The 22,238-nt window shown below is 43.4% G+C and overlaps 1 protein-coding gene and 1 long non-coding RNA gene across 2 annotated transcripts; one reads left to right on the top strand and one right to left on the bottom strand.

Annotated features, from left to right (window-relative positions):
• Positions 1-262: 262 nt before the first annotated feature.
• LOC110522087 (E3 ubiquitin-protein ligase TRIM47) lies at positions 263-3,256 on the bottom strand. Its single transcript, XM_021600184.3, is given in 6 exon segments — positions 263-419; positions 422-853; positions 1,308-1,467; positions 1,572-1,805; positions 2,019-2,114; positions 2,518-3,256. Coding segments are annotated over 6 exon segments (1,650 nt in total). The 5' UTR covers positions 3,217-3,256; the 3' UTR covers positions 263-390.
• A 1,885-nt stretch (positions 3,257-5,141) lies between these two features.
• LOC149985486 (uncharacterized) lies at positions 5,142-8,470 on the top strand. The gene is made up of 2 exons (XR_016494853.1): positions 5,142-5,856; positions 7,154-8,470. It is a non-coding gene; the product is annotated as an uncharacterized LOC149985486 (long non-coding RNA).
• Positions 8,471-22,238: the final 13,768 nt, after the last annotated feature.

Here is a 22,238-nt window from a genome sequence, read left to right on the forward strand (position 1 = left end):
GAAAAAATCAAGATGTCAATATTTTCGTCATACTTTTTGTATCAATTGTTTTAAAATACGGCTCAATTTGAGCAAATTCAGAATTTGCGATAAATCGCAATTTATCACAGCAAATCCAGTGATGAACTCAATTGCATTTTTGTATCATTTGACAGCCATAGTAATTTCATTATCTGTTGTAATTATACCCCAACTGTTTTATTTGGACCATTTTCCATTTTTGTCTGGTGATCTCTGGACCCAGCTGAATCAAATTATTTCCTTTTCTTTAGTTTTTCTTGTCTCTTTGTTGCCTGTTTGGCCTGGTGAGCATGCAGCACAGTCACAGCTTCATCCACCTTGGAGCGGAGACACTCTGGAGACTCCAGCATGTAGAGCAGCTCAGAGTTGTCAATCTCCAGCAACATGCCAGTGATCTTTCCTGCCAGACTGGGGTGCATGTTCTGGATGAGCGGGTAGAGGCGTTGACCCAGCATTTCCTTCTGTTCCTGAGGAGGAGCAGCAGCCAGCTTGGAGGCAGTCAGAGGCTCCTGGTCCTCCTGCACAGGGACAGCAGGCTGCTGCTTAACAACCTGGGGAAGTGTATGAATGTATGAAGGCTTGCTTACTCCTGCAGCATACTTGTACTGAGGCATGTGCACTGGGGTTACAGCAGGTGCAGCCTGGGCGGCCATGCGATGAGGGGTCACCATGTGAGACACATTGGGCCTCACAGTGCTGAAGGTCGCTTGCTTGTTCTGAAAATATTGTTGTTGGGTTATCCAGCGAGGGCTGGGTCTCCGCCCTGCCAATTGGTTGGAATTGTAATAAGAAGTATGTGGAATGGCATCCATGAAGTAGTCAGAGGGAGGTGCTAAGGGAGAGATGCACTGATTGATTTAAGTCAGCTTGATAATTGGTGTTTTGACAGTTATTTCAATCACAGGTTTATGTATCCATTCCTCAGTAACCCAGAAGATTGAAATGAAAGTCCCCATAATAAAATGTGGGTGTATTTTATAATCTGTTATTATTTGGGCAATTACACACCAGACCACCAGGGGCAGACAGATGGTGGTGGTAAACACACATCAGGTGTTCTATAAAGACAGATGTTTGAACCTATGGTGAGTGTAGATGGTGGGAGAGCTCACTGTTCTTACCACAATCAAAACCACACAAATGAATGCAAGAAAACGCAAGAAACCCCAAACAATATACAAAGGATTACTACAGTCAACTCTATGGTTCAACATTAATTCAAGGTAACCACTATTGCTCATTTTGAGGCATGTAAAAAACAAGTCTATTTGATACTTCTCACCTACCTTCCCATGATAGTTTGGCAATTTCCTTCTTGCAGATATCCTCTAGTTGTTCTGTCACCTCAGATACAAAATTCTTCACAAAATGAAAAGATATGTGTGGATTGACAGATATGCTGGGTAAGGCATCAGATCCAGGGGGGACACAGAGAGACTGAAAACTCTGTTGGGAGAAACAGGTTGAAAAAACAGAAATGTGGAGATGTTTTATCTAAAGTTTACAAGTTCTTTTAGATTTTTTTGCTGACATAGACAGATTGACGTCACCTGGAAGAAATGGATGTGATCCTCTGTGTGTGAAAGCTGCTCCAGCTCAGCATCTCTCCTCCTCAGCTCAGCTATCTCCTGCTCCAGCTGCTCCAGCTGCCTTTTAGCCCGACTCACTTCAGCATTTTCCTGGGCTGTTATCTGCTGCTTCACCTCAGAGTTCCTTCTTTCAATGGAACAGATCAGCTCAGTAAAAATCCTCTCACTGTCCTCCACCGCTACCTGTGCAGAGAGCTGTTAGAAGACACAGAGAGAATGAGGGTCCATTTCATTCAGCCCAGGATAGACTAGCCAACATCTAAAATTGATCCTTACCTTAACCCTAACCTTACACCAAACCCTTTACCCCGACCCTAACATAATTTTAACCAATTCTGAAATGAAATATTGGTTTGCTGGTCATGTTAATATATATTTAATTTAAATATAGATGACCCTAAAACTCACCTTCAGAGAGACCACAGCCTGTCTCAGCTCCTGCATCTCCTTCTCTTTCTGCTGGATTCTCTGCTGGGATTTCTGCTGATTCTCTACCAACTGTTTCTGCAGAGAATGGTGACAAGACTTTGTAAAGGCTCCTTCCATGATGTTCATGTGAAATAGGATAGTCCTTCAAACCACTGAGACGCAGAGATGCAGCCAAAAGAAGGAGATATGTTTAAATATAATACCATAATGATTGCATTTTGTGACGTGTCAAAGTATTATTGTTATTATTATTACTTATGAGAGTCACCAAATTACTGCAACAATATAATCAGGCAATTTTGTTCAAGTACTTTGACATCTCCGGGCGTTGGATGTTTTTCTTACTCTTCCAGTTATATCACCTTTGACATAAAACACTTCCATTTGATATGAGGTACATCAACAATATGTTGTAAAGAGATTAACAAATGTCTAAATGCAGATCTATGATGTTTAACAGTGGAGTTGTCATCCTTACCTGTTTCTCAGTCCTTTCTGCTGCAGCTGTATCATGGCCTTTATGTTCATTCATTGTACACAGATAACAGATACACTGCTGATCGGTACGGCAGTAAACCTCCAGTGGTTTGTCATGATGAGAGCAGATCTTCTCCTGGAGTTGTGTGGAGGCTTTGACCAGCTTGTGCTTCTGAAAGGCAGGGGATTCAAAGTGAGGCTGGAGGTGAGTCTCACAGTAAGATGCCAGACACACCAGGCAGGACTTGACAGCTTTGAGTTTCCTCCTAGTGCAGAAATCACACTCCACATCTCTAGGTCCAGCATAACAGAGAGCTGGAGGAGCAGATTTTAATCCTGTCTTCTTCTGTTTCTCCATTAATTCAACCAATAAGATGTTTTTCCTCAAAACAGGTCTTGGGATGAAGCTTTCCATGCACAGTGGACAGCTGTAGACACCTTTCAGATCTTCCTGATCCCAGCAGCCCTTAATACAGCCCATACAGTAACTGTGTCCACAGGCAGTAGTCACTGGATCCTTCAGTACATCCAGACAGATTGAACAGCAGAAGGGATCCTGACCCAAAGTTGCCTCTGCCATGTTGATACACACACTGACTGACTGAACAGTTGTGGACAAGCATTGGGGCGTTGTCTGTCTGCTTACTTTCATTTCTCTGAAAATGTTTGTGACTTCCTGGTTCTGCCTGTCTAACCACATTGAGGGTTTGTTTGGCTAATGGCCAAAATATAGTCATAGATTGTAATTTATTTTTTATTGAACCTTTATTTAACTAGGCAAGTCAGTTAAGAACCAATTCTCATTTCCAATGACAGCCTACCAAAAGGCAAAAGGCCTCCTGGGGGACTGGAGCTGGGACAAAAAAAAAAAAATATATATATAGAACAAAACACACAAGAGAGACAACACAACACTACATAAAGAGAGACCTAAGACAACAACATAGCATGGCATTAACACATGACAACACAGCATGGTAGCAACACAACACGACAAAAACATGGTAGCAACACAACATAGGCAGTAGCACAGGGTACAAAGATTATTGGGCACAGACAACAGCACAAAGGGCAAGAAGGTAGAGACAACAATGGTAGGCCTACTGAATGGAAGGAGACCATTAAAACATGTTATTTATGAAATTATATTATTCCATATACAGAAATATTTAATTAGAAAATCAACATTCTCTCTGGGGTACTTGGGGATAAGTAACAGACTAGACTGAAATCACTGAACAACAAATCTAAGTTTTAGATGTATTATTTTCATCCAGTAGGTGGCAGAAAAGTTTAAAGTTGAAATTCGACTTGAATGTCTTTTCTCTCCAAGAAAAGGAGTACTCAACAGCCCGAGAGACGGAGGAAATGAAAGGAAAAGGTAGAAAGAACCGTGTTCTCTTTACTATGGTTTTACTTTTACAGTCATTCTCTCACCTCAAGGACGAAAGGATCATGTGAGAAAAATATAGGCTAAGATATAAAGTAACCTTTAAAGATTTAAATGAATAAAAAGTACTAATAAAATCGATGGAACAATGTAAGGTAACGATTGACTAAACGCCTTGATTTGATTATTCATTAATTATATTATTATCAATGTTATTATGATGGGTTTAGTTTAAATAGCGTTTACTTAGTTTAAGTAAAAAATTAAAAGGCAGCCTCTAAGAATAGTCTAAATCAAGATGTATCTTATTTTGCTTTTCTATGTTCGAGTTTAATCAATAAAATGCTTAATTCGTTAAACTGTTTAGTAGGCCTATTTATGAGTCGGTGAATGGACAGGGACAGGCTATGTTGTGCAACATGAAACCAAAAGTCACAATTTTGAAATAAATCGTTTTAAAATACATATAATTAAAATAGTCTATTTTTTTTTTAATGATAACTGGTAAACTCGGGGATTCTCATCAAATTGCATAGGCCCACTGTATTCAGAGGACAATACTCCACCTCCACATCATTATTAATGCACATGGCCCGCCTGCACATCTACCAGCAGCGGTAGAGCACGAGGGGTGACCAGCCGGCTGCGTCTTTTCTATAATGTATGGTTTGGACAATGGGTGCGCGTGGACAGATTTCAACGCAACTTTAGAGGTTGAAAAGGTTTGAAATCCAAACCGCTCCTCTCTGACGAACTCAGCACTGATCACCTGAAAGGGTGAGATCTCTTTTTCAAAGTAGGCCTCTATGTCTGTCTGTGTAATTATCAACAGCAGGTGAATGGGAGAAAATTGGAGTATGGGGGATGTTCACCGGCTGTAGGTCTATATATTGAAGGGATGTGAGTCCCGATCTACAGTTCGAGCGGGACCTTTCAGTGACAGCGCCCCATTTCGAGCAACGGGAGGGAACATGGTTATGGAGGAAGATTCATGCCACACCCGATGGACAGCACAGGTTGTATAAAATGTATCTCTGAGCTGAAATGGCTTGGATAAAAAGGAAAGCATGAAGCTCTTTGCTTGGGCTAAATAAAAGGTTTTGTGTTGTTTATAAATAGATTGTTTTAAGTATAGACTATAGGCCTATCCTAAAACTGGAAAGGCAAAGAACTTGTGAGTGGAAAACTAGATTAACACAAACTAATTATTTACCTACATCACATTTTTTCTAAAGCCTCCACGTCAATATGGGGATGAAGGTGAACGGCCGTGGAGGGTGACGCATACTGCATGGCATGGAGTGGGCCTAGGCTAGAGAATAGATATCCTCATCCTCGAGAAAGAACTGTTGCACTGGTTCACTATCCACCATATGAGGAGCGTCATTCGATGCTGCCGCAGTGTGAGCGCAGTGTGAGCGCAACAAGCCCTAAAAAACGGAGAAATCTGTGCGAACGCTTTAGAGGCTAAGGACATTAATAGTATAATGAAAATGTAATGCTCGTAACAGTAGGCATATAGCCAATACACTTAAAAAACGATAATACAATCAAATATAATCTAAAATTATTAGTATTGTCACCATCAGCAATCTTAATAGGCTATGTTCGCAATATCCGTCAAGTGACACACGGCACGGGACTACTGTACGCGCCGCACGCGCTAAAGAGTTCCGTGACACTGACGAACTGTTCACCAGCAGCAGGAGGAGAGGGATGAGGGCAGCATGGATTACTCCCTCTCTACTGGGTTAAGATGCTTACCAACTAATTACCTTTCCATCTGAAAATCCCCGACCACGCAGCCCCAACAGACCGAGTGCTAGGAGAGATGAAGAGATAGAGGGACGGGGAGGCCGGTGGTGGAAAGAGGAGAGGATGGGTGTTTGTGTTTCTTTTTTCATTTCAGGAGGAGGATGCTGTCCTTTGGGTGATGTGGCCTTCGTTCAGGTATGGAGCTATTCCTCGAAGAGGGGGAGGTAGGGAGAGAGGGGTGAGTAAAGGGAAAAAAACAGTCCTTGACTAGACAAAGTTGTATAGACAAAGTTGTATAGACAAAGTTGTATAAGCTTTATACACGGTATTATTTTTACGGAGGTAAAATGCGGTTTAATAATTTCGTTTCATGATTATGTAGAGTTATTGCGCAGTGCGCTTTATGGAATGTAATTTCAGTCACAGAAGTCGCTGCATTTTAAAAGAGAAAACGATAGGCCTATTTTTCATTACAAAAATAATACAACTTGGCATTTGGTTCGAAATTAATGTTTTCTTTGCGGTGTTGATTCAAGTGCATAAATGTTTTATAGGCTATTGCATGTTAACTGTGTCATTGCAGCCTGATGCCTAATACAATTAGCAAATAAAAACTAGTAGCTTCGCCTTCTGAAAAATGTATTTTATTCCAATTGTAATTGTATTTAACCTTAAAATATATAATTTCCTCCTACAATGCAGTTGAATCAAATACAATTACTTAGCACTCTAAGTAGCCTAATTATAATTCGTTCAGGTTTGCTACTTATGCGTTATAGATCATTTATTTGTAGGCCTACAAAAAACGATGTAATCACTTTTAGTCCACATGAAAGTTAAAGCAGTGACTTCGCGAGTTAAACTGTAACAAAATATATCAAGGTCATACCTGGACAGCTATGGGCCTTAACTACCCTCTTGGTGAACCCTCTCGTGCACTTCTTCAAGGGTTTGTATTTCTAAAACGTTCCTAAAATAACAGGAGGTGGAGGAGCGTAGACTGCATAATCATCACAGACAAATGCGATTATATACCAGCATCGAGGGCATTCTAAAGAAAGGTGAACGTCGCTCCCGCACGCAACAAGGCCTGTGGCTAACCTACTCTCCAAATCGTATTCCTGCCTATGGGATTAGGCGACTGAATAATAAAAAAGTAACAGACTGTTTTCTGAAGAAATTTAAACGAAGCCTATAACCTAATATGTATTATTGCTGCTATATCCTATTTATTCGTTTAATTTAGGCTTTTTAATTGCATATAGGCAACCGGAATTTAACGGTTAGGCGGATAGGGTTGTAACGTTTTTATAACGTTATAAATGAGCATTTGCTTTTTCTAATAGAAAAGGCCTATAATACCAGTGAAACGTCTGTTGCTAACCATTTTCAGGGGCATTCCTCTCACCATTGCAAAGGGCCCACTCAACTTGCTTAATGACAGAGGTCTCTCTCTCTCTTTCTCTCTCTCTCAACCAACGTTGCTCTTTAGGTCTATTGACGATTTCTTCCAGAAGCGGGAAGAGGAGCTCTGGGACCCATTTGGAGCATCTCAAAAATCACTTAGTGCATTATTCCACACGGCTGTGATCAATCTTCGAGCTGGGTAGTGGGTCTGCATGGCACAGAGATGAATGTCTGCCCCTTTCTCCATGTCCCGATAAGGGATGTTTGTTGTAACCTGTTTGTTTTAACCCGATGGACAGAAGGCATGTGCAACGCAGCCCATGAGGACATGGATATAAGAAACTTGTTGCGGATTTTAATATTTTAAGTGGTAGTATTGAATACATGGCTAATGCTGTGTTGAACGACATGTTGGAACACATTCTTTTAGAACACATAGAGAATAATTATTATCTGTGTAGTGTGGAGTAAGGTCTGGTGTTTAAGTCATGCATTTCATTCAAGCCCTGCCTTTCTGCCCCGTTCATTCCCCTTTTGTGGATCAGAAACAAGGTAGAAGATGTATGCAATAATTTGACTTGAGTTTCTATCATATTTCTCTGACCTATCCAAGTTCACAGGGGCGGGCGGCCTGTCCATCTGGCATTTTGGGTAATGCCAGATGGGCTGGTCAATTTTTAGCCCAGTTGGACTGTCTAACTTGTGCCCCTCAAGGAACAAAATGGGCTGGTGTGGGGGCCTCAAAGAAAAAACAGAGTGGCTGTGGTTCTGGATCTTCTGTAACACGACTTTCTGTTTCTAAAAATGATACGTAGATTTCTGCGGGATCCACTAGCCTACCTCCTTTCAGCTGTTGTTCAGTAATAATGGGAAGTTCTTACCGACTCAGATCTTTTTGACTCAGTCAAAAGAATGAATCAAGCTCGTTCTATTCATTTGATTCAGTAATGCCCAGAGCATGCAGGACCCCTACCGGCGAATGATGAACTAAAAGCTCGAAGGAATCATGATTGCACAAGTCTCTCATTCACCATAGGAGGCTTGTTGGAGCTGCCATTTGTGACTGAAACGTACAAAACTGTGCTTCATACAATGTACATTTGTGATTGCTAAGCATACAAATAAGATTATTTATTGATAGATTTGAAACAAGGTCTTGTTGCAGGCGCAGCCGGACTAGATTGTGTGAACGACTCTTGGCGGAATGCTTGACTGCCGCGAGGGAGATCAGCAAGATATTGTTTACGAACTGCAGCAGCCCACCAAAACGATTTTTATCGAGTGTTGGGCAGAGTCAGGCTGTGTATGTTTTGATTCTACAAAGCTGTGTCCATCGAAAAACATTCAATAATCAAATCATTGCATAAATTCTCGCAGAATGCGATCACTGATCAGTTCTAAACATGGTATTTCCTTTTCTGCTGCCTGTATTTTTCTGTGCACACATGATAGACAGTTGGTAGACGCGTATTAATCCTACTTTAGAATTTTTTTGTGGCCAGCAGGTCAAAAGAACGACTAAAATGAACGAGTCACTCGGAAAAACGAATCGTGACTCTCGAGTCAGTTAAAAGAGTAGTTCAAAAAGAACGAATGGTTCACAAACTGCACATCACTACTGCTCAGTGCTCAGTCACTCCGCGACGCCACTGCCGCTTGCACACAAGACAGGTAGTCAATAGCAATTTAATGGTTTAAAAATTAAATAATTATGATCATTGCAAACATAGGCTAAACAGGAGGGAGACTGCAGTGCTGGTAAAATGGCAGCATAGCTATAAAGATTACATCCCCACTCAAAATGCTAATTGTTTTACCCCAATGCAATGTGTCTTGCTTGTGCTATGGCAATATCAGTTACAGAGAAGGTTGTAGCCTTCATATATATTTTTGGAACGCTCATTCAAATTGCAGTTGTTCAGAAATACAATGTTTTGGTTCATTGTTAGCTAGCTGGCTAGCCAATTAAAATTAGGGCCAGAGTACAGCTGACAACATCTTAACTTTAGCTGCTTTTTATGAATTATTACAGGAAAATAAACCAACGACCACAACACACCACATTATTCACAAGGTAAAATTGCTTACGGTTGTGAGTTTAACAAAGGGTGTGTTGGTAAATTCACTCTGGAGTGCCAGTGTGCTCATAGTGCGCTCTGGGCATTGTGTGGTCAGAATTTCTGACCACACAATGGCATTCAAGCACCCAATCTAACTGGCTAACGTTGGCTAGCTTGCTAGCTACTTCGAGACACAAATGAGAGAACACCTCACTCTGACCATTTAACTTGCCCTAGCACAGCTGGTTAGACTGTTTTCATGTTATCCAGAGTGTTGGTGAATGCAACAGTGCTGCTGGCAACAATTTAAATAAGTTTTTTTGCTGACGTTTAGCGACACCGGCCATAGTCAACGGGTGTTGAGCATTCGTAAATGAATCAGTTATTCTGCGCTCTGGCACACTCAGATTAGAGTGCTCTGAAATTGGAGTAGATAGCCAGAGTGAAATTACGAACACGGCCAAAATAAAAGTAGGTCATTTTTTCGGAGAATTTTAGAACTCCTGTTGTCCTGCACCTTCTTGCCACAGAGGGATTTAGTCTTGTTGCTGTAGCAGCCCAGTAACCACAACAACGGACATTGCGACAGTCGCAGAGACATACATTTTTTTCATGTCTGTGCAACGATGACAGTCTACAGACATTCCACCGGACTATAAATTAAATGTAGTTTTGACCAGCGATAATAGTCGCGTTCAATTTGTCTACAGACATGTCGTTAGACCAAGTATAAACTGCTCTATAGGCTACATCATCATATCGATCACATTTGTTTGAGGGTTCAGAAGAGGGTGAGTAAAAGAGAGAAACGTGAATGTTTATGTAAAATAGCACATGCACAGAACGTGGTTCGGATCCTTAGTTTCGAGAAGTTTCCAGAGGGGTGTGGCAGGGGCGAAAACTCAGTATGTGTTGCCTCGGCCAAGAAAAAAAAGGTCCGGATTGTTTCAACTGACAAGACCGATTTCTGATCCCAGTCCGCCCCTGTGGATCTGTGATGGGAATAAACAAAGACAGAAGGTAGGCAACAACTTTATGGATTGAAACACAGCTCTGCCATGTTCTGTGTTTTGTCCTGCCCTGCACGGATGTAGCAGGCTACCCATGCAGCATGCCCTGGTGCTGGCCTGATGACTCCTCCTGTTCTGTGTATGGCACTGGTAGAATTCACTGTGACGGCACACTATCAGTGAATTACCATAGGGCCATAAACAGAGTAGAGAATTAACCAAATTACCCAACATGCATCGCTGACACTGTCCCTTACCCTCTGCCCTCTTTACATTCTATACACCAACTGCGTAAAATTCAGTGTTGATGAAAGTCTATGACCATGATTGTGTTCTAACAGCTGTGGTGAGACAAACAACTTGCTATTCATCCAACTATTTTAGTTTTCTTCAGGCTGGTGCTGTTGTTTAAGACATGGCCTCCACTCGTCTTCTTTTCCTATTTTGGCACTAGCACATTTTTGCTTCTGTATATATCGGTTTGAGCAATCATGTGTAGTGCCAATATAGGAGGAGACAGACACTCAACACTTGTCTTTTTGGTTTGTTTGAACGGAGGTTGTGTAGAACGTGGAATAGTGATACGTAGGTGATAGGTCCTGTAATCGATGTGCAGTGTCAGTGATTTGACAGAAGCTGAGGGTGGGACCAATGACTTTGTTTCTTTAGATTCATGAGTACTTGATCACAATTTTTCTTTATCTTTCCTACGGACAGTGAGAGAGACAGAGAAAGAGATAGGTAACTCCAGAGGGAATGAAAAAGAGAGCGAGAGACCGCAGAGGATGATCTATAGATCAATGGTCTTGGTCCTCTCCTATATCTCTGGTTGCTATGGAAGTCTATACTCTGTTCCAGAGGCCCTGAACGCTGTAACCTGAGCTGTAGTCTCAGACACAGGCCTCATGACTCACACAGAGCCTTATGATGCTCTCAGACTTAATGCATTCAAACCATTCCACAGCAGTCAAGTTCCAGGGGCTTCCTAGGATGATCATTATTAATAACTCCTTTGTGACTTCTGGGCAATTCTACTGACCAATAATAATCAACAGAATGTGCTCCACCGGTGTATTTATGGTCGCCCCGCTCACCCCGGTTTTTGGCAATGGTAGAACTCACACTGGTGGGATAGATGGATCCGGTGGTTCTAGACTTGCCAACAACTGACTGAGAGCTTACCAGCCAGCCAGATCCACCCGGCAACCACCCCCTTAAGCCAAGATGTTGATGGAGTTAAACGACAAGAATGACACTGCAGCCTTTGATGGACAGAGTTCTTTTAAACCTGAAACACGACAGGAGTGTCAGGTGAGCGTGACTAATTGAGTGTTGATTGGATGAGGCAGAGAGAGGAGGGGTGTGTGTGACAGGTGTGTAAGTGACTGTGGGTGGAGCAGAGAGAGGGTTAAATAGACTGTCCCCTCCTGCACCCGTACAGTCTCAAAACACTCATCACCATGGAGGCTGGGAAGAACACAGCCATAACTGAAGTTTTGTGGCCCACCTAAAGCCTTCTGGGGTTTAGACACACAGACAGACTTCTTCAGTGTGGCGACCAAATTATGGGCAGAAGAACAAGCATCACCCATCCTCTTGTTCTGACTCTTCCTCTCTCCCATAGGTCCCAGGGTTCTCAGTAGCTGTGTGCCATCCCCCGGGGGCATCTGCGCTATGATTAGCTGATTATAACATACACTCCCAGAGTAACCTTGCACTTGACAGAGGAGTGTGTGTGAGTACGTCTCAGCAATAGGGGCTGTAACAGAGATCCATACACACCTCCATGAACCATTTACCTCACTGGAATGAGAAGTGCATCCTACCGAGATTTGCCTCAGCCAACGAATCAGTCAATCAATTTGATTGATTCATGTACTTTTCCAGTCGTAGGGATGGTTTTGGCTGGGGCTCGAGATGGGGCTGGAGTATAGGGCTGGGGCTGGGCAGTGCGTGAGTGTAGTGGAGTATGTAGCAGTGATGTGCGGTGGATTAGAGCCTGCGTTGTCCCTGCAACAGCAGAAGGGCCTGCTGTAAATCCTGGGCTTTAACGGTAGCCACAGCCACCGCAGCTTATGATGCAACCAGCTCCCCCTCTACGTCACCACGAAAGGAGAGTGAGAGAGAAGGAGAGCAGGGGGTGGGTTGAGAAAGGAGAGGAGAAGAGAATAGTAGGTTGCAAAGTGGTCTTGATGATGTCATTTTGACACAAATCAGCTTTCAAACACTGCAGTTCATCGGGTTCAACACAGAATGGGGATGTTCACACACATGCACGGATGCACACACATATTCATAGCACATGGTTAAACTGGTGGCTACAGTGAGAGGTCAGTGTGCTGCTGACACACTGACAGCTGCTGGTGGTGATTAGACCATGTAGCCATGATGGACGGGATCAAAGACACACACACACACACACACACACACAAAACCACCTCCACTTCATCCTGTGACGGCTCTGTCTACTGGGTTTTGTTGTGCTTACTTCCTGCAGGAGATTGGTGTGCGGAGTAGTAGAGGTGGGAGGAGCTGGGAAAGTCGTCAGTGCTGATGGGGCACACCTGTGAAAGCTCAGCAGTAGCATGAGCCATTGCTTCCCCATTCAGCAAGAGATGCTTACCTTTGGTTTACCTTTGGTTGTTTCATTGTGGCTTTGGCAGTTGACACCTAATTCACTGACCTTCATGCCTCATCTGATTATTGTTGTGAGTGTTTACTTTATTTATGGAATAATTTCATTTTGTTAATCCCTTTGGGTGGTTTCCCATTGTTTGTTACAATCTTGAGTCAGGTTGTAACAAGTGGTGGCTCATCCAGAACTCACAACACAGTAATAAACAGGACCCCCCACCCCTGCTGTCTTGGCTAGTTTTTATTGCTTTATTTCACTGTAGAGCCCTCAGTCCCGCTCAAATTGCCTTAGATAGCTCTTTCGTCCCACCCAACATACATGCAGGGACCTCACCTATGTTAATTGATAACTCCAGAGACGAAACCTCTCTCATCATCACGCAACGCATAGGTTTACCTCCACTGTACTCACATCCTACCATACCGTTATCTGTACATTATGCCTTGAATCTTTTCTACCACACCCAGAAATCTGCTCCTTTATTCTCTGTCCCCAACTCACTAGACGACCAGTTCTTATAGCCTTTAGCCCTACCCTTATCCTACTACTCCTCTGTTCCTCTGGTGATGTAGAGGTTAACCCAGGCCCTGTAGCCCCCAGTTCCACTCCTATTCCCCAGGCGCTATCATTTGTTGACTTCTGTAACCGTAAAAGCCTTGGTTTCATGCATGTTAACTTCAGAAGCCTCCTCCCTAAGTTTTTTACCCCACTGCTTTAGCACACTCTGCCACCCCTAATGTCCTAGCCGTGTCTGAATCCTGGCATAGGAAGGCCACCAAAGATTCCCCAACTATAACATTTTCCGCCAAGATAGAACTGCCAAAGGGGGTGAAGTTGCAATCAACTGCAGAGACAGCCTGCAGAGTTCTGTCATGCTATCCAGGTCTGTGCCCAAACAGATTGAGCTTCTACTTTTAAAAATCCACCTTTCCAGAAATGTCTCTCACTGTTGCCGCTTGTTACAGACCCCCCTCAGCCCCCAGCTGTGCCCTGGACACCATATGTTAATTAATTGCCCCCTCATAGATATCACCCTGACCAACCTGCCCTCTAAATACACCTCTGCTGTCTTCAACCAGGATCTCAGCGATCACTGCCTCATTGCCTGCGTCCGTAATGGGCTCGCGGTCAAACGACCACTCCTCATCACAGTCAACCGCTCCCTAAAACACTTCAGCGAGCAGGCCTTTCTAATCGACCTGGCCCGGGTATCCTGGAAAGATATTGACCTCATTCCGTCAGTAGAGGATGCCTGGTTATTCTTTAAAAGTGCTTTACTCACCATCTTAAATAAACATGCCCCATTCCAATAAAAATAGAACCAGGAACAGATATAGCCTTTGGTTCACTCCAGACCTGACTGCCCTTGACAAGCACAAAAACATCCTGTGGCGTACTGCATTAACATCGAATAGCCCCCGCGATATGCAACTTTTCAGGGAAGTTAGGAACCAATATACACAGGCAGTTAGGAAAGCAAAGGCTAGCTTTTTCAAGCAGAAATTTGCATCCTGTAGCAAAAACTACAAAACGTTTTTGGACACTGTAAAGTCCATTGAGAATAAGAGTACCTCCTCCCAGCTGCCCACTGCAATGAGGCTAGGAAACACTGTCACCACCGATAAATCTATGATTATCGAGAATTTCAATAAGCATTTTTCTACGGCTGGCCTTGCTTTCCACTTGGCTACCCCTACCCCGGTCAACAGCTCTGCACCCCCCACAGCAACTTGCCCAAGCCTCCCCATTTCTCCTTCACCCAAATCCAGATAGCTGATGTTCTGAAAGAGCTGCAAAATCTGGATCCCTACAAATCAGCTGGGTTAGACAATCTGGACCTTCTCTTTTTAAAATGATCTGCCGCAATTGTTGCAACCCCTATTACTAAACTGGTCAACCTCTCTTTTGTATCGTCTGAGATCACCAAAGATTGGAAGGCTTCCGTGGTCATCCCCCTCTTCAAAGGGGGAGACACTCTAGACCCAAACTGTTACAGACCTATATCTATCCTACCCTGCATTTCTAAAGTCTTCGAAAGCCAAGTTAACAAACAGATCACCGACCATTTCGAATCCCACTGTACCTTCTCCGCTATGCAATCTGGTTTCCGAGCTGGTCATGGGTGCACCTCAGCCACGCTCAAGGTCCTAAACGATATCATAATCGCCATCAACTCAACAAAATACAATACTGTGCAGCTGTATTCATTGACCTGGCCATATCGGAGGACTCAACAGCCTTGGTTTCTCAAATGACTGCCTCGCCTGGTTCACCAACTACTTCTCAGATAGAGTTCAGTGTCTCAAATCGGAGGGCCTGTTATCCGGACCTCTGACAGTCTCTATGGGGGTGCCACAGGGTTCAATTCTCGGGCCGACTCTTTTCTCTGTATACATCAATGATGTCACTCTTGCAGCTGGTGATTCTCTGATCCACCTCTACGCAGACAACACCATTCTGTATACTTCTGGCCCTTCTTTGGACACTGTGTTAACTAACCTAAAGACGAGCTTCAATGCCATACAACTCTCCTTCCATGGCCTCCAACTGCTCTTAAATGCAAGTAAAACTAAATGCATGTTCTTCAACCGATCACTGCCCACACGCCTAGCATCACTACTCTGGACGGTTCTGACTTAGAATATGTGGACAACTACAGATACCTAAGTATCTGGTTAGACTGTAAACTCTCCTTCCACTCATATTAAGCATCTCCAATCCAAAATTAAATCTAGAATCAGCTTCCTATTTTGCAACAAGCATCCTTCACTCATGCTGCCAAACATGCCCTCGTAAAATTGACTATCCTACCGATCCTCGACTTCTGCGATGTCATTTACAAAATAGCCTCCAACACTCTACTCAGCAAATTGAATGCAGTCTATCACAGTGCTATCCATTTTGTCACCAAAGCTCTATATACTACCCACCACTGCAACCGGTATGGTTTCGTTGGCTGGCCCTCGCTTCATATTCGTTGCCAAACCCACTGGCTCCAGATCATCTATAAGTCCTTACTAGGTAAAGCCCCACCTTATCTTAGCTCACTGGTCACCATAGCAGCACCCACCCGTACGTAGCACATGCTCCAGCAGGTATATTACACTGGTCACCCCCATATTGTTATTTATTTTATTTACATATATATATTTTTTCTCCTTTGCACCCCAGTATCTGTACTTGCACATTCATCTTCTGCACATCTATCACTCCAGTGTTTATTTGTGAAATTGTAATTATTTTGACACTACGGCCTATTTCTTGCCTTACCTCCCTAATCGTACTTAATTTGCACACACTGTATATAGACTTTCTATTGTGTTATTGACTGTACGTTTGTTTATTCCATGTGTAACTCTGTGTTGTTCTTTGTGCCACACTGCTTTGCTTTATCTTGGCCAGTTCGTAAATGAGAACTTGTTCTCAACTGGCTTACCTGGTTAAATTAAATAAAGGTGAAATAAAATAAAATAAAATAAATAAAATACACCAGACTTCGACACGGACTCAGAGCGGCTCATTGCACGAGTCACGGCACAAGCAGTAAACACTTTGGGGAAACTCTGAGCACTTTCATCCGGCACCTCTCTGAGATGGGCCGAAGGAATGGAAACCAGAGGAGGTGATACATCTCGACCGGCAAGCTCACTTCCTAGAATCACCACCAGTCCTTCGTCAGGCAATGAAGAATGCACTCCTATGATGACCTCACCTTGTACCAGATCTGTGGAGTGCACAAGTTTGTGTAAAGGGACATACATAATATACAAACCTATCCCTCTGATCAACACACTGTGTCCTATATCAGTCTCTGGACAAAAAGGGAGCACTGACTGCAGAATGGAAGAACAAAGCACCAGTGTCTCGCAGGCCTTTAACTGGGACCCTCTCTTCAAATCAAATCAAACTTTATTTGTCACATGTGCCAAATACAACAAGTGTAGATTTTACAGTGAAATGCTTACTTACAAAGCCCATAACCAACAGTGCAGTTCAAGAAGAGTTAGGGAAATATTTACCAAGTAGACTAAATTAAAAAGTAATAATAAAAAAGTAACACAATAAGAATAACAATAATGAAGTTATATACAGGGGGCACAGTTACCGAGTCAGTGTGCTTGGGTACAGGTTAGTTGCGGTAATTTGTACATGTAGGTGGGCATGAAGAGACTATGCATAGTTAATAAACAGTGAGTAGCAGCAGTGTACAAAAGGGGGAGGGGGGGGGGGGGTCAATGTAAATATTTCAGCAGTCTTATGGCTTGGGGGTAGAAGCTGTTGAGGAGCCTCTTGGTCCTAGACTTGGCGCTCCAGTACCGCTTGTCGTGCGGTAGCAGAAAAAACAGTCTATAACTTGGGTGACTGGAATCTCTGACAATTTTCGGGGCTTTCCTCTGACACCTAGATGCAGGTCCTAGATGCAGGAAGCTTGGCTCCAGTGATGTTCTGGGCGATTCTCACTACCCTCTGTAGCGCTTTAAGGTCAGATGCCGAGCAGTTGCTATACCGGGCGTTGATGCAACTGTTCAGGATGCACTCGATTGTACAGCTGTAGAACCTTTTGAGGTTCTGGGGACCCATGCCAAATCTTTTCAGTCCCTGAGGGGAAAAGGTTTTGCCGTGCCCTCTTCACGACTGTCTTGGTATGTTTGGACCATGATAGTTTGTTGGTGATGTGGACACCAAGGAACTTGAAGCTCTCGACCCGCTCCACTACAGCCCCGTTGATGATAATGGGGGCCTGTTCGGCCTGCATTTTTCTGTAGTCCACGATCAGCTCCTTAGTCTTGCTCACATTGAGGGAGAGTTTGTTGTCCTGGCACCGCACTGCCAGCTCTCTGACCTCCTCCCTATAGGCCGTCTCATCGTTGTCGGTGATCAGGCCTAGCACTTTTGTGTCGTCAGCAAACTTAATGATGGTGTTGGATTCATGTTTGGCCACGCAGTCTGGGGTGAACAGGGAATACAGGAGGGGACTAAGTACACACCCCTGAGCGGCCCCAGTGTTAATGATCAGCGTGGCAGATGTGTTTTTAGCCTACTATTAACCACTTGGGGGTGGCCCGTAAGGAAGTCCAGGATCCAGTTGCAGAGGGAGGAGTTTAGTCTCAGAGTCCTAGGTTAATGATGAGCTTCGTATGCTCTATGTAGTTGAATGCTGAACTGTAGTCAATGAACAGCATTCTCACATAGGTGTTCCTTTTGTCCTGGTGAGAAAGGGCAGTGTGGAGTGCGATTGAGATTGCATCACCTGTGCATCTGTTGGGGCGGTATCCCAATTGTAGTGGGTCTAGGGTGTCCGGAAGGATGCTGTTGATGTGAGACATGACCAGCCTTTCAAAGCACTTCATGGCTACTGACGTGAGTGCCATTGGGCTGCAATCATTTAGGCAGGTTACCTTCGCTCCTTGGGCACAGGGACTATGGTGGTCTGCTTGAAACATGTAGGTATTACAGACTTGGTCAGGGAGAGGTTGAAAATGTCAGTGAAAACACTTGACAGTTGGTCCGCGCAAGCTTTGAGTAAATGTTCTGGTAATCCGTTTGGCCCAGCGGCTTTGTGAATGTTGACCTATTTAAAAGGTATTGTTCATATCGGCAACCAATAACGTAATCGCACAGTCATCCAGAACAGCTGGTGCTCTCGTGCATGCTTCAGTGTTGCTTGACTCGAAGCGAGCATAAAAGGCATTGAGCTCGTCTGGTAGGCTCACATCACTGGGCAGCTCGTGTCTGGGATTCCCTTTGAAGTCCGTAATAGTTTTCAAGCCGTGCCACATCCCACGAGCGTCAGAGCCGGTGTAATAGGATTCAATCTTAATCCTGTATTGACGCTTTGCTTGTTTGATGGTTCGTCTGAGGGCATAGCGGGATTTCTTATAAGCATCCGGATTAGTCTCCCACTCCTTGAAAGCGGCAGCTCTAGCCTTTATCTCGAATCAGATATTGACTGTAATCCATGGCTTCTGGTTAGGGCTATGTACAGTTGAAGTCGGAATTTAGCCAAATATATTTAAACTCCGTTTTTCACAATTCCTGACATTTAATCCTAGTAAAAATTCCCTGTCTTAGGTTAGTTAGGCTCACCACTTTATTTTAAGAATGTGAAATGTCAGAATGATAGCACATTCCCAGCGGGTCAGAAGTTTACATACACTCAATTAGTATTTGTTAGCATTGCCTTTAAATTGTTTAACTTGGATCAAACGTTTCGGGTAGCCTTCCACAAGCTTCCCACAATAAGTTGGGGGAATTTTGGCCCATTCCTCCTGACAGAGCTGGTGTAACTGAGTCAGGTTTGTTGGCCTCCTTACTCGCACACGCTTTTTCAGTTCTGCCCACACATTTTCTATGGGATTCAGGTCAGGGCTTTGTGATGGCCCTCCAATACCTTGACTTTGTTGTCCTTAAGCTATTTTGCCACAACTTTGGAAGTATGCTTGGGGTCATTGGCCATTTGAAAGACCCATTTGCGACCAAGCTTTAACTTCCTGACTGATGTCTTGAGATGTTGCTTCAATATATCCACATAATTTTCCGTCCTCATGATGCCATCTATTTTGTAAAGTGCACCAGTCCCTCCTGCAGCAAAGCACCCCCACAACATGATGCTGCTACCTTCGTGCTTCACGGTTGGGATGCTGTTCTTCAGCTTGCACGCGTCCTCCTTTTTCCTCCAAACATAACGATGATCATTATGGCCAAACAGTTCTATTTTTGTTTCATCAGACCAGAGGACATTTCTCCAAAAAGTACGATCTTTGTCCCCATGTGCAGTTGCAAATTGTAGTCTGGCATTTTTATGGTGGTTTTGTAGCAGTGGCTTCTTCCTTGCTGAGCGGCCTATCAGGTTATGTCTATATAGGACTCGTTTTACTGTGGACATAGATACTTTTGTATCTGTTTCCTCCAGCATCTTCACAAGGTCCTTTGCTGTTGTTCTGGTATTGACTTGCACTTTTCGCACCAAAGTACATTAATCTCTAGGAGATCGAACGTATCTCCTTCCTGAGCGCTATGACGGCTGCGTGGTCCCATGGTGTTTATACTTGCGTACTATTGTTTGTACAGATGAACATGGTACCTTCAGGTGTTTGGTAATTGCTCCCAAGGATGAACCAGACTTGTGGAGGTCTACAATTTATTTTGTAGACCTCCATGATTTTTTTTCATGATTTTCCCATGATGTCAAGCGAAGAGGCACTGAGTTTGAAGGTAGGCCTTGAAATACATCCATAGGTACACCTGCAATTGACTCAAGTTATGTCAATTAGCCTATCAGAAGCTTCTGAAGCCATGACATCATTTTCTGGAATTTTCCAAGCTGTTTAAAGGCACAGTCAACTTAGTGTATGTAAACTTCTGACCCACTGGAATTGTGATAGTGAATTATAAGTGAAATATTCTGTCTGTAAACAATTGTTGGAAAGATTATCTGTATCATGCACAAAGTAGATGTCCTAACCGACTTGTCAAAACTAAAGTTTGTTAACAAGATATTTGTGGAGTGGTTGAAAAACTAGTTTTAATGACTCCAACCTAGGTGTATGTATACTTCTGACTTAAACTGTACCCACAGTTACTGTGGGGATGACGTCGTCGCTGCACTTATTGAGGAAGCCGATGGCTGAGGTGGTGTACTCCTCAATGCCATTGGATGATTCCTGGAACATATTCCAGTCTGTGCTAGCAAAACAGTCCTGCCGTGCTTTAGTTTTTGCTTGTTAGCAGGAATCAGGAGGATAGAATTATGGTCAGATTTGCCAAATGCAGGGTGGGGGAGAGCTTTGTATGCATCTCTGTGTGTGGTGTAAAGGTGGTCTTGGATTTTTTTCCCCTCTGGTTGCACATGTGACATGCTGGTAAAAATGCTGTCAAATAGACACCCTCCCATCCCTCGTCTTACCAGAGGTAGCGTCTCTGTTCTGCCGGTGCATGGAAAATCCCGCTAGCTCTATATTGTCCGTATCTTCGTTCAGCCACATCTCGGTGAAACATAAGATGTTACAGTTAATGTCCCGTTGGTAGGATAATCTTAGTCGTAGGCAATAAATTGTATTATCCAATGATTGCAAGATAGAAAGAAGAATGAATGGCAGTGGGAGATTACAAACTCGCCTACAGATCTTCAGAAGGATGCCCGATCTGCGGACCCTTTTCCTGCGTCTTATATTCACTCAAAAGTCGGGGATCTGGGCCTGTTCCAGTGATAGCTGGATATCCTTCTCGTCAGACTCGTTAAAGGAAAAAGTAGCTTCCCGTCCGCGGTTAGTGATCGCTGTTCTGATGTCCAGAAGTTATTTTTGGTCAAAAAAGATGGTAGCAGCAACATTATGTACACAATAAATTCAAAAATAAGTTACACAAAATGCAAAAAAACTAACCAAACAACACAATTGGTTGGGAGAATGTGAAACGCCAGCCATGTTCTTCGGTGCCATCTTTCCTTAATCTTGGTTACCTATCAGGGATACGTAACCCTCTGTAATGAACGGTGAATAGATGGATGAAAGGGTTGTTTGAGCAGGTCCTCCCGGTTGATGATGTTCCAAGTCTAGTACAGGGATACTACTTACAGGGTAAATTGTTGGTGAGGAAATGGCTGCCTCATGGTGACCATTTTTTGGGTAATCCTGTCATTAAAATTGTGGTACCATATACCTTCCGTGATTTGGTTTTGCAGTCCTCTCATGGGGATATTGCTGGCCATTTAGGTGTTCGGAAAACCTATGACCATATTGTGCGTCATTGGGGCACACCTGTGAAAACTTAGCTGTAGTATAAAGCCACTGTTTCCCCATTCAGCAAGATATTCCTCTCTCCATGTATTTTTAAAATGTTTTATTTATTTATTTCACCTTTATTTAACCAGGTAGGCTAGTTGAGAACAAGTTCTCATTTGCAACTGCGACCTGGCCAAGATAAAGCATAGCAGTGTGAACAGACACACTGTCTGAGAGAGTTACACATGGAGTAAACAATTAACAAGTCAATAACACAGTAGAAAAAAAGGAGAGTCTATATACATTGTGTGCAAAAGGCATGAGGAGGTAGGTGAATAATTACAATTTTGCAGATTAACACTGGAGTGATAAATGATCAGATGTCATGTACAGGTAGAGATATTGGTGTGCAAAAGAGCAGAAAAGTACATAAATAAAAACAGTATGGGGATGAGGTAGGTAAAATTGGGTGGGCTATTTACCGATTGACTATGTACAGCTGCAGCGATCGGTTAGCTGCTCAGATAGCAGATGTTTGAAGTTGGTGAGGGAGATAAAAGTCTCCAACTTCAGCGATTTTAGCAATTCGTTCCAGTCACAGGCAGCAGAGAACTGGAACGAAAGGCGGCCAAATGAGGTGTTGGCTTTAGGGATGATCAGTGAGATACACCTGCTGGAGCGCGTGTTACGGGTGGGTGTTGCCATCGTGACCAGTGAACTGAGATAAGGCGGTGCTTTACCT

The sequence above is a fragment of the Oncorhynchus mykiss genome, chromosome 1, assembly GCF_057628025.1.
Source record: "Oncorhynchus mykiss isolate SJ-2025 chromosome 1, ASM5762802v1, whole genome shotgun sequence".
Classification (NCBI taxonomy): Eukaryota; Metazoa; Chordata; class Actinopteri; order Salmoniformes; family Salmonidae; genus Oncorhynchus; species Oncorhynchus mykiss.